This window comes from Rhea americana, unplaced genomic scaffold (genome assembly GCF_003343005.1).
Source record: "Rhea americana isolate MKP2758 unplaced genomic scaffold, rheAme1 scaffold_44, whole genome shotgun sequence".
Taxonomy (NCBI): Eukaryota; Metazoa; Chordata; class Aves; order Rheiformes; family Rheidae; genus Rhea; species Rhea americana.
This window is the reverse complement of record NW_028186579.1, coordinates 4448871-4462756: the sequence shown is the minus strand read 5'-3', so window position 1 is coordinate 4462756 and position 13886 is coordinate 4448871. Positions and strand designations below refer to the sequence as shown.

Below are 13886 nucleotides of genomic sequence, written 5' to 3'. Positions count from 1 at the left end.
ATGTGAATAAGAACACCTCTCCTTAACTAGTCACACCATTACTCCTTCCTCAAGAGCCATGAAATGTATTTTTCAAGTTGCAGGAACTTTAAACTGAAATAATAATTTTATTTTACCTGAAATGACAACAGTTATTTCTGTTGCATGTTTCTGTTCTGCAAAGCATAGGTTTGTATGCTGCTATGCATTTTCTATGAGATTGGCTTTTGCACTTCACTTCTATCTTGATATATAGGTACAAAACCTGTAAAGATTTTTTACACTTTGTGATATTATTATTCAAAAGTGAGAGAATGCATTCCCTGATTTTACAGCATAAGATTCTCCAGGAAAAAATATGAATTTTCTGTTTTTGCACTACCTGCACTACTTAATGCACAGTGAGAGTTATCAAAGATAAAGTAGTTCCTACATTCAAAATCGTCATTCTGTCAGAATATATACATCCCATGCTCTAAGAAGGTTTCAGCACTTCAGTCTTATCCTACCTGGGATACCACTAGTATCAAGTAAATTTTCAAAGGCGCATAAAATGTCTCTGAGACTTCTCTTTATTTGCATCATAAAGTTGATTAGTTGTGCATAAAGTTCAAATACACAGGTTCTGCAGACAGGCACACTGGTACTGAGAAGCAAAATCAAAATTTACTTGCTAATCTGCAAAGAGGGTGCAGGACTGATTCACAGCTGCTGGAAGAGCTGCAAGCTTTCCATCAGTTCCACAAAACAACACAAAACATGTAATTTGTGTTACTGCTCACAGCCACACTTACCCCAGGTCCCATAGAGAAGAAGCCCCTATAGTACGATGCGAGAGTGCTGGAGGGAAAAGAGGCTTCACTAGAGTTGCACCTAGTTCTCAGTCTACCCTGTCTTTAATTTCAGTTAGATGCTTYTTTTACCTCAGTCTTCCAGTAACAGCATAAAAGGCAAAATTACATTCTCATACTTCAAATCTGATTTCAAATCTGATTTTGAAAATTGTCTTTGATCTAAACTTTGGACTGCGCTAAGGATCTTGAAAGCTTTACGGCAGGATAGTCACACTGATACGGAAAAACTGYGCTTGGCTGGAGAGTGCACACCTTTTAAATGTAATATAATTGTTGGAACATGTTAAAGCCTGTCATTTTGATGTTAAGAGTACATTCAAACAAGGCTGGAGTTCAGTTTAATTGTACTTTGTTCAAATATACAATAATATGCTACTGTTTAATTAATGAGGTAATGATCTGAAAAATGGTATCTTTTTTTTTTTTTACTTTAAAAACTCTATAAATAATACCAATTGCAAGAAAATAAAAATGCATGTATCAAACAGAACAGAAATCTCACAGAAGAGACTGATCTTTCTGAAAAATGCATGCGCAGATTCACAAGCTCTTCAGACAGTAAGCTTATTGCAGATACTATCCTGAAATAATCACCAATGTAAAGCATAAACTCTTCAATGACTTCCACATATTTCAAAAATTTACAATAGGCCTCAATTCTGAGAAGAAATTTGAAGTATAATATTAAATATACAAGGAATTCAGGTGATGTGATGTAACTACTAATTTCTCTAATTATTTCTCCACCTATTTCTCTACCTATTAGCACAGCAGAATCACTATGTATACAACCAAATAATAACCTAGTACTCTCCATGGTGTCAGCAATATGGAACACCATTCAAAGAAATTGCCATTAAAATCAATGTAGGAGAGTATTAAATTGATGCACAAGGCAAATTAGGCCCTGTCTGCCCCAGTCACTGCTGTAAGCTGCACATCACAGAAATAAATTTCTTTTGTGTTTGTTTTATAGGCATATTGYGCTTTCGCTTACTCACACGTGTTCTTACCAACAAAACCCCTAACTTTGTAAATGGAAAGTGTTTGCTTTTTGCACCGCACAGAGCCAGGACAAACAGAGGCCAACTGCACCAATCTATTCTTCCACACAGTACCACTGTTACAAAGTGAATGCCTTTTAAAGAAGGATCARGACCCTATTGTCCTAATAAATGATATATAAAAGAAGGTAATAAGATAGCCTCTACCTGAGGCGGCTTGCAACAGATGGACAAAACAGACAACAGAATGAGCGTGAACTAGGARAGAATGAGCACATAAAGAGATCCTAAGAGATCGAATAGGTCACCCTGTCTGGGCTGCTAATGCAGCAGGGAATTGTTTAAAACCAATTTGTAATATCTGTAATAGCTAAATTTGTATTTTAAAACCTTTTACGTGGCCTTATAAAAATGCAAAAGCAGAGCCACCTCCTAAATGTGACCGCTAAACCAATATTYTTTTTAAAGCAACAGACTTTACAGTCTATACATAAAGTATTGCACAATGCTTATCAGAAAGACCTACAAAATGAGGTTTTGTTCTTTATGTGAAAAGTACTGTTGCTTGCTTCTGATGCAATGACTAGCATTTCTACAAAATAATTGTGAGAGCTTAATAAAACCTTTCTTTCCTCTCCATATGGCTCTGAGAATTTGCTAGACAATGAGTAAAGGTGCAGAATGAAACTCAACAAAGCTCATCTCAAAGACCCATGACATTAGTATCATAGAATGGTAAGGTTGGAAGGGACCTCTGGAGACCATCTAGTCCAACCGTCAGCATAGTCCGTACGGGGACTGAACCCACGACCTTGGCATTAGCAGCACCATGCTCTAACCAACTGAGCTAAACCTAATAGTATKTGGTATTAGTATTTATTTGATTATTACATTGGGACTGTTCTAATCCAGCTACTGATAAAGAAAAAAGCTCAAATGTATTAATACAGTTGATACCAGCTATCTTGGGATTATACAGAAAAAATCCTGTAGTTCCATAAAAATGGGTGATCACAAACATTCTTAAGGATATATGGGCTATTCAGAAACACCTAGAAATTTGGGAACCATAGGATGGATCATAGAGGTTATCCCTCTAAACCTACCAAATCCTCAAGAAGAAACACCACATCAACCARAGTGTCACATATCTCCAGCAAAATTTCCACTCCATTTGGGATTTTGAGTTAGGGACACCTAGCTGAATTGACAGGCTGCTGCTCAGCTACCACTACAGCTTACTATACTTGTCAATAATTTCTTACTGTTTCTTTTTGTTTCTCCAATTTGTCTCTTCCTGACTTGTGCTTGGACTGAAWTTTTTTGAAGACAGAAACTGTAATTTTGCTTTGTATAAATGAAAACGGCAAATGGTACTGGGTATTTTCTTTAATTAGGATTCACTGGGTGAAAATCCCAAGAGTTAGTATCAACTAAAATTTTACAATATTGTTTCCATTGTTTGGGACAGTCCAGTTTTTAGGATAGATCATCATGTCAATTCAACACCCCACTGGTTCTGCTAAAATCAGAGACTTTTGTTTGAAGTTCAGACCTACCATATTACTTTTCTTTCTTCAACCATTTCTGCAGTGTAACTAACTGGAAATTCAGACCATCACTTCTTCTGATTGAAGGTAACTGCTCAGACACCCACCAGTCTGTCAGTTAGTTCCCTGCTGCTTGCTGAGAAGCACAAGGGAGACACACTCTGGATGAGAGTTGCTGGGCAATACTCACAGAGCCTCTGGTATTAAAGATACTTCTATGTCTTCTTGACACAAGTAGCTCACTAGTCCACCAGAGTGCTCAAAAGAGAGAAGGAGTTGGCATAAGGRGAACAAGAGCAATAAGGATAAATATGGGAAGTAATAATAAGAAGAAAATAAAAGAAAATGTTAAGACAGCCAGGATTCCAGGGCAAGGTGACAGCAGTGAATTAAAGAGAACAGAAGAGGGCCATTTAGATCATCTTGATCATTTAGATCAAGAGATGCCAAGATAATACTAGATAATAAAGAAGGGAAAGGCAAGAACATGAGAGGGAAAAGAGAAAAAAAAAAGAAAGAAAAAGGATTCCTCAATAAATCCAGCTGGAAGCATGTGAGAAGGAGAAGGAAGTGGACAAAGCTATTTCTCTGCAGCCTGGGTGACCTTTAGCCTTTCTTTTTCCAAAACTTTCTGAAACTCATTTGTTTTCAGAAACCATGGATCAATCACACCTTGAAATAAAGGGAAGTTGGCAGATGCTGTAAAGACTTACACAATGAGTAAATTTGGACTCAGCGGGAGAACTCGCAATAGGTCTCTGTAAAGATCTATAGCAGGACATTTCATTCATGTAGTCGGCTCGTGTGTCCAACAACAAATCTTATGCAATCCTGCAATGGTCACCCAATCATTTCTTGACTGTAACGGAGCGAAAACAGATCCAGAAAGATGAACAACTGTCAGCATGAAGACAATAAAGAAGATAATGAAAGAAAATTAGGAAGGATACAATACTCTTGTCTTGTTGGCTTTTATTCTGAGAAAGAAAGTAATGCAATTCCACCCAACATATTTCCTTATCACCTTTGCAGAGTACGCATCAATCTTTGTTTCTCCACTTCACTGTTTATCTAAAGACACTTATGAATGTTAACATTTGAAAAATCCAGGTATTTTTGAATCACATTAAAATGGCCAGTGTGTACAAAACAATGAAGAGTACTACAAAGCATAAGAACTCTGATCTCCCATRGTAAGAGAGAGGATTGATACATATTTATACTACAAAGTACTTATACTACTTATATACTTATACTTATATACTTATACTATATTAGTATTTATACTACAAAGTACAAAGTACTGAAAAATACTAATATTGAAATATTCTTTAAGTTTGCCTACTCTTCATTTAAGATACTGAGATTCTGTAGGGGCTCCCTGCTCAAACAATGCAGGCATGAAAGTATTTGGTAACATCTAGCCATTATTTATGCCTTTTTGTTCCTTCCTGGGCTGAAACTGCCCAGCAGGACACCAGAAACAACCAAAATGATTCTGTTGTCTGTAACAATTAAATCAGTTCAACTTAGCTGATACAAGGCAGAAATGGCTGCCCATAAGCCTCTGATGGAATCAATTTCCCTTTTTTTTTTTAATTCTAAAAACAATGGTCTTCCTTTATTTCTGTTCTTCAATGATTAAAAGCYCACAAAATTTCATAATCTCTCAGAATTATTTAGTACCTATCTGATACTATTTCCAATAAAAAGAGTGTTAAAACTCCTATTAGATKTAATGGGAACATGCCAATATCACTAGTTTTTTTAGCTGCACTATTCTGAAGTATGTGAGGTTTTGGCTTCTGTCACTCCTTTTAAATCACAGCAGTGATAATTTAAGATTTTAACTATAAGAGTAACCTAAGTGAGAGGACACTGAAAAATCAACTCTACCAGCAATTCAAGCCACTAACTCTGACTAATGATCAGAGTAGATATAATTCTGTAGATGTTCTTAAATATTTCTTTGCATTTCACTTTCCTAAAATAGAGCACGAAGTACACAACTGTCATTACAGAAGTCACCCAATCTCCAGAATTATTTATTAGTTCTATACTTGCAGTTTCATATTAATATTGCTGAATATACTTTCAACATCTTCTAGTGGCTGCTTGCCAAATAGGAAAGCAATTGCTTACAGATACAAGATTAAAATATTTTGCCAGCCTCCTTTAATGGTTCCTTTGCCCCCAAACTATAAACCCCCCTATAATTGCTACAGTTTGCATGTCTCAAAAGAGCAAGGRAAATCATCCCGTTCTTCAGATCTTACTCAGTCTCGCTCCTTGCAAGAGACAAAAGGGTTTGTTTGTTTTCCTCCAAAACTGGCAGTTTTCCAAATTATCTTTGGATTTCTGATCTTACTCCATATCCAGATTTTCCAGCCCTACCTTTCCATGTGGATGGAGGAAAATTCTCTTTTCAGTCCTCTCTGACCACAGATTTCCCATTACATGCATACCTTGTCCTTTCCAAAACCTCTCTTACCATCAACTGGAAGGAACAGATGTCTTTTTCTGTCTTTAAGTCTAATAATTGGGGAGGGAAAGAGGGTTAAGAAMGTATTGGATAAGGCAGTACTGAATTCAGTCAGCTAATTCCAGGCAGAARGGCTCTCCCCTCTGACTTTTATGAATTGTATTCACACTCCCCCTTCAAATTTTGAAAATATAGTAAAAGTTTATTTAAATGGATGTTTAGTTAGGGAGTGGAAACTAATCACAYTTAGAGGCCAAATCCTGCGATTCCAACTTAAATTCTCATTTCAGCAGTATTTAAAGAATTCTGAATGGGGAGGGCAGAGACATAGTTTTGATGGCTGAGGAAAGCAGAAACTCAGCTTGCATGTGTAAGATTTGCAGTAGCATAATAAATCAGAAAGAGTAAAATGAAAGTAAAGGATGTTGTTAAACATTATTTATTGTCAGTTTTCCCTTGGAACACAGGCCCCAGTTCAGGAAAGAATTTAAACACATGCTTACATGAAATCCAGTGAACCCAGTGAACCCAGTGAGAACAGTGAAGYTCTGCACAGTATCTATGCAACTGCCTGAGCTGGAATAAGGATACGTACTGTCTAAAAACTGGCTGCAGGGAAACATACAGGAATTGTTTTCATCAGATTTGGACATTTCTTAAAGTCCGCCTTAGAAACAATACCTACGAATTGGACTCTGTTACCAGTAACTTTATTCTACAGATACATCTATGGGGCTCAGTGGAACTGCTTCAGGGTTCTACTACGTTGAACGTAGCATCAGCGTTGGTATTAGCAATAGTAAGATGAAATCCTGATCAGTTTGTGGGATCAAACCCTGACCTACACGTATTCAGTGTTCAGTGACACACACCTTCTGCCGCACATTTGTCATGCCCCAAGCAGATTTTTTTCATGTCTGAAGTGAGGCTTTGAAAGCTACACACTGAGCAAAGCAGGCAAAAAAAAAAAAAAAAAAAAAAAACAGGTCAGTGGGCAATATAAGGCCATCAACTAGTGAATTTGCCTGTGCCAGCCCAACCCTATCTCCTACCTGTGTAGTTTTCTACTGCTGCCGAAACAGCAGCTGGAGTTTGTGGGGCAGCAACTACTCATAATCCTCCTCCAGGTTTTTCTCCATGATTCCTCTCTTCCTTTCCCCACCTTGCCCTTTCCGTGTCCCCACATCAGCAACYGCAGGTGCAGCTTTTTTCCCCTCTGTTCCCTCCCGGCAGGCTGGGAAGCACGGCAGGTAAGCTGGAGCTGTTAGTAGAGATCATTTCTGGCAGGGAGTAGGAGTAGAGTTATGCAGCTGCACAAAGGGACTGATGTGAGATGGTGGGAGAGCCGCGTGGTGACGGTACCACGTCCCCAGCAGAGTGGGAAAGGAGGAGGCGYGGGAGGCAGTCAGTTTGGGGGAGAAGATAGGGAGAGCCCTACCTRTAAAAAGCCCTCTCCAAAATCTCCCACGTCCTCTTCACAATCCTCCCATCYTCACAATTATTCTGAGTCCCTGTGAAACTCTGTTGATCTCTGCTGACTCTCTCATGCTCACCCCCCAAACCTGACAGACTTTGCTCAGCGATGGTCTTGTAATGCAGAAATCTATCAAAAAGGACATTTCAATAAATACTCTTCTGATGACAGTGCTTTTCCACAGCTCATGAATTGCAGTTTAGATGCGACATAAAGGTTTCACAAGCAAAATCCTGGGCCTTTCAACACCTTCAGTGCAGATAAGTTCAGCCAGTAGATGAAAATAAAAATGTAAATATGCTCCAGTCACACTCCGCTACCCCACTGCCAACATTCAACAGTGTCTGGAACAAGCAGAGGTTAACATGCAGAGTGACCTGCACTAAAATCATTACAATTACGTTCCCTGTCCGCCAGCTATAACAGATCACCTGCTGCCTGAAATGAGTTGTCATTTCTGCAACAGAAAAGGCAAAAGATTACTGTAAAAAAAAGAAAGAAAGAAAAGGAAAAAAGAAAAAAAAAAGAACTCAGATAAGCACCTAAGCGGTCTTTCCACTTAATTCTGATTAGAGGAGCTGGAAGGACACAGTTCTCAAATAAATGGACAGCTCACTGGGCAAGGACTCAGAAGAGTTTTAATCATGCCCCTGCTATTGCCTTCTGGGTGACTTCAGGCAAATCACTGTACCCACTTCTCAGTTCCTCAAAGAGAAAAAGCAATACTGACCTGCTGCTAAAGTGTCAGATTTTCTAATGCATGACGTACTCACTACTGTTATTTCTAAGTCTTTCTACATCTTTTCCTTGTCAACATCTCTCTTATGAGAGGTCGGCACCAAGAAATTCAGACCTTCATCACTTAATTGCCTAACTTTATAGACTACAACTTAAAGACCCAATGCACTTTCTGATACAAATATTTCAACAGCACACTGTAAGCATGAATGAAAAATACGTAACTCAATAAAAGAGTGTATATTTTCCACATTTCGTTTCCCACAACTGTTCATCAACTTGCTACTGAGATATTACATTAATTTGTAATAAACTTGCTGTATGCAATGATGGCACATTTGCATGACTATCTCCACACTGATAAAAATGGAAATAGGAAAGAACGCTTTTAAAATCATACTGTTTTAAATTTAGATCTTAAGAATTAGCCCTAAAGAAGAAAAGTAGTATGGAAGATATTTAGGACTAGCAAAGAAAAGCTCACTGAAATTTATATTTTAATTCTTTCCTGACAGTGTTAGGGATTTTAACCCTAATAAAAAAATTAACCTTGTTTCATGAACCTTAACACAGTTACAAAATATTTTCAGTGGAAATATAGGCTTTTCTTGCTAAATGTCATGATGTTCTGACTGATTTGGCAAGTTCTGCTACTCAGGCTGCAGAAGGATTTCTTAGGGTAACTCAATAGGTCTTCTTGTCAGGCCTAGTGGCTAAGACCCTTAGATGGAGTCTTTGGCATAGCTCCAATTACACTGATTGCATTTATTGTCAACTCTGAGAAGTGGACTTGAACTCAGAGTCCATGCTACCACCCATCCAAACACATAAATACAGGTCATTCTAATTCACAAAGGTATAACCACAAGAATAAGTATTAAAGGAATTTTCTTTTCTGAGTTAAATTCTACTGATTAAAATGTAGCTATGTTACTAACTGACCTGCAACATTTAATATGCGACCTGTGGGAAAACTAGAAAAAGACGCACATATTTGTTACTATGTGAATCATCTAACTGAAAAAAATATAGCTAAAGCTTTCATGTTAAATTTTCTGATTCTTTTTTTTTTTCAGTCAGAACTGTCAGGTTACTTATTGTTCTGTATTTCATACTTTTTCAGAATGCAAGTTCACCAATATCCTCTTGAATGTTCTTTGCACTATTTTTTATAACATTTTATTCAGTTATAGAAAAGCCTGCAATGTCATCAATCCAAAGCAGTCTTTAAAACTGCGCTGTAGTCATTACTAAGAAAAATCTGCAAAACTGACACTTTTTACTGCTCTATGTCTGTATTGATGCACCACTGGAAAAGCAGCCATCTTTTTAATTGTTACTATACCATTTTAGAAATATTTTCATATTGATTTTTTAACTATACATATTTTCTTTAAAAGCTTCTATCTTGTGAAATCTGAACCATTGTGTTAGGCCACAGCTTTGAAATATTTATATATATTTGAATATATATATGTGTGTGTGTGTGTGTATATATATATATATATATATATATATATATAATGAAAAATCAGTTTTGTAACTGTTGAATACTCTGTAAGTAACAGGAACCAAGGTTTTGCATATTTATCTTATTCTTCCTAATACAATAGTCGTTATCATGATTTCAAGCTTTGTACTTGTTTATCATTAGTGTTTCCACTGTAACCATGGCATCAGTATATAGCACAGGCTTAACATGAGAAAAATACCCAGTATTTTCCTAAAAAACTCATCTACTAGAAAAAATACAAGGATTAGCACAATGGCAAAAAAAACAATCAAAGTAGGTGAGCTAGCTAAAGGGAGAAATAGTTTCTTTTATGGTAGAAAACCAAAACATTATTTCTTTGTGTGTATTTTTTGCATTTTGGACTTCTGACAATGATCTGGAAATATATTACAGGATAAGTAATATAACCTTGAGCCTAGTGTAGATACTATAAAGCAAATACTGAAGATTTCCTCACCAAAATATTTGCAGTAGTATATGACACTGAATGCATAAAAGCTATTAACATATTGACAAGAGCTGTTCTCAACATATGAGCATTTTGTCAAATCTAATTAATTAATGACAGTTCAACCCTGGAAGAAGTGTTGCACCATTCTGAAGGTAAAGAAGAGCAGCAATTCAATTACACTGAATACACTCAACAAGTATGTGATACCCAGTTGAAACTTTCAGGGCTTCTTAAAGAGAAACCTTGAGAATAGCAGAAGTATATTTTACAGTCTCCAAGAGTGTTTCTTAGGTTACATTTATTTGCTATCTCAGACAATGAGGAAGAATGGTCTCCTGTGACTGCTCCTTTTAATTTGCTTACTATAAAGTTGGGAAAGAGTACTAAAAAAACACCTGTCTTAAATGCCCAGAGTGAAATGAAGGAATTAGTCCTCTTCTTAAACAGAAGAAACTGATTGCAATGTACCAGATTTTAGTCTAATGATGGTTTAGGCCATGTGCATTTTTTACCTTGTGGTGTGAAACCCATTTGACTACTAAACTTCATAGACAATTTCTTTTCTCTAGGTTTTAATACAGATTCCAGACATTGATGAAGCAATCAGTAAATGTATTTATTTCACTATAGACTCTATAGAGATAGCACAGCCACAGGCTTTATTTTAATTTCATGAAATCAGATGAAACAACAGTGTAATACTGTAAGAGCCAGTTCTCTGAAGGTTTCTATCTATTAACAATTCAATAAACACATTCAGTATTACAATTATTGTAACACATTCAGTAAATMGGAATATTTTGAAAATGCTAAAGGAGAACCCTATAAATATTTGGCACCCCAATTTCTAACTGCAATATAGAGAGTCAAATACACAATACTTCATATATACAAACACAATCCAAACTACAGGGACTTACAGCATGAAAATGAGATAAATGATGCTTCAGAAACCATATCACATTGGGCTAACCAATTTTTACAATCCTCAACTCTCTCACATCAACAGACAACAACTGTGGTCACTCCCTCGTCTCCTCCCACCCCCTGATCGTGGGACTGCAATGGATCTTGATGCAATAAAAATACAGCATTTATTTAATTCAGTTATTTAGATCCCTCCAGGTCATGTTTACATTGGGCCTCAATCTGTTAAATTCCACTATACATGTAAGAAGAATGCCTGAATCTTTGATTTCACTTTAAAAATAAGGGCCAGAATGTACCATAGCATAACAACCCCACCAAAATTCAAACTTGGCTTCTGTAACCTGCAAAGTCCTTCCAGATTTGGCCACAAACTCAGAACGTGTATTACAAACAAAAAAAACATATGAATCTATTATTCCTTCACTAAAAATCTGTTAAGACATCCTTGCCCCATTGATCTCAATGACGAAACACTCACTGATTTCAGGAGGCCTAAGACTTGATTATCATTCAATTCAGGTAAAAGGCATCTGCAATACTGCTGCATTTGTCTTTTCCTGATTTTGCTATTTTTTCTCTGCCTATCACCCAATTTTACCATGCAAACCTAATAATGTGTGTTTTTTATATAGTATTAGAATAATCTAGATCCTAATTATCATAATGAAACATATGTAGGAGAAATGATATATATTTTAAAGTTATAAGGATAAAAGTTTTACTATTAAAAGTTATTCAGCTCTTAATCAGCATAAATGGAGAGTAATTCTTTCCTGCCTTTCCATCATTTTGACAACTCTCTATACCACTGCATTAAGTAAAGGAGCCCCAAAGAATGCAAGAAACTCAGATCTGTTAACTCTTGCTATTTTTACTTTGGTCTGGGGTTCTTTGTCTATTTGTCAAAGAAATACTGACCTGACTAGGATCCTTGACCTTAATAAATAAATACATAAAAAGATGAGCATGCACATTTCAGATGGCTGATCAAGCAGGGTACATTTAAAATCAGAAGACGGCTCCTATTGTTTTATCTTATGTAAAGAATATATCACTTTAACTAACTGTAGAACTGTGAAATGTTCACATTTACTGGGTTCTTTCTTATTTCTCTTTTCTTTTTTTCTGATGTTAAATCATAGTACCTGAGCATGTCAGACCAAGGATTTTCCAGCTTTTTTGTACTCCCACTGAAGCATATTAGCATCTGTATCTTTAAGATGCAGTAGAAGAAGCAGTGAAACACGTTGTGCATACAGGCAATAGAATTTGTCTGGTTGGGGCCAAAATCCACCAGGATCCTTTAATTAATTTCAGGCATTTGTAGACACATTGCATTAGGTCTATGTATAAAGGTCTAGATTATCTGGGACAAGGGGAGCATCAATATTGATGCAGTGAGCTGTCAAGTAGTACAAAGACTCCAAAGTGTCTCATACCAGAKGTTAGATCTGTATTTTTAAGGCTTGTCATGCTAGGCTGCAACACGACCAAGAGCGTTCACATTGAAATGAAGAACGCACAGTCCAGGTGCTGGATCTGGGTTTTGCAGTGATGTTCTGTATGGATGTATGTGACTGGAGTTCTTCAAGAACAGTAAGATAACTGGACTTGTATTTAGGAAATGTAATTTCAGAAGCTGAAGCAGTAATTATACATCTCTGACCTAGACTCAATGTATTTCTCTTTCTTTACTTGGCTGTAAATCACATGCATTAGATATGCAGTAACCATGACTATCTCAGTATAGCAAAGCATGAAAATAATGAAAAGCCTTCAGAGCCATTACATGCCCTTGGCAACCTAGCTCTGCAATATAGACATTGCATCCAAAGTAATGCCACTGAAAATCATATGTACATGTATGTATTGACAGCGCAAACACTCACCCAGTCCTCGAAGTGGCGGCTCCCATTCTGCAGCAAGTCCTCAAACTGTATAGTGCAGTTAGCTACAAAATCATCGTACCCGATGGGGGCATCGTGGAAAACAGCCATCTCAATCTTCCTGCCATTACAAACGTCGGTGACAAATTCATCATTCCAAGCAGGACTGTTGGTCTTTTGCTTGGTCGAGGTCTGCCCGATCCTGGAGTCGTCCACATTGAGGGCTATGTAAGGGTCCAGCAAAAAGGTCTGTGGCCTGGGACCCACCGCATGCCTCAGAGACCACGCTGTGGGTTTCAGATTCACCGCCTCGCAGATCTTGATTTTCAGCAAGCCATTGAAAACCACCATGGCTGGATGGCTGCACTTTTCCTGGGATTAAACACTCACACCACACACTCGCACAGAGAGGGAGGGAGGCAGATCTCACCAATAAATAGGAGGGCAGGTCTGGGAGTGGGGGAGCAGGATACAGTGCGGGTCTCTCTTCGCCTTGCTGCTGCTGCTGTTACCTTTGATTATTTAGCCTTTGCTCTTGCGACACCCAGTGAATACATTTATTTTCTTGCCCGTGTTTCTAACGGAAAACAAGGCAGGGGGGCCGCAGGAGCGGGGGAGGCGTCCGTGTTTGCAGAAACCCCCGAACGCAATCAAAATCCGAGCACAACAAATCCTGGGGGTGAGCAAAAGACTTCTCCCTTCACCTACACCATAATCCTGGATCAGTCTTTGCAACGGCGGCAGAGYCGCGATCCGAGGCTCCTGCACACGCTCGCCCGGTCCGTGTGCCGCACAATGCACACACACACACACGGCCGCGCACACGCACACGCACACACACACACAAATCAGAAACACCGGCCGACCCGCCGGCCCTGCCTACTGCACGGCCAGCCTCCGCTCAGCAAACATCCACCCGGGGACCTTCCATCCGCGCCGGACCCAGGAGCCTCCCGTGCTGCGCCGCCGCCGCCGCCGCCCCGCCGGCCCTGCCTACTGCACGGCCAGCCTCCGCTCAGCAAACA

The 13886-nt window shown here is 38.2% G+C and overlaps 1 protein-coding gene across 1 annotated transcript in view; it reads right to left on the bottom strand.

Annotated features, from left to right (window-relative positions):
* The window catches only part of PRKCE (protein kinase C epsilon), a 295541-nt gene extending 281697 nt beyond the window's left edge, over positions 1–13844 (bottom strand). Inside the window, exon 1 of the mRNA XM_085315873.1 lies at positions 12865–13844. Within this exon, the coding sequence (XP_085171999.1) occupies positions 12865–13212 (348 nt within the window). The 5' untranslated portion in view covers positions 13213–13844. The remainder of the gene's footprint in view (positions 1–12864) is intronic.
* Positions 13845–13886: the final 42 nt, after the last annotated feature.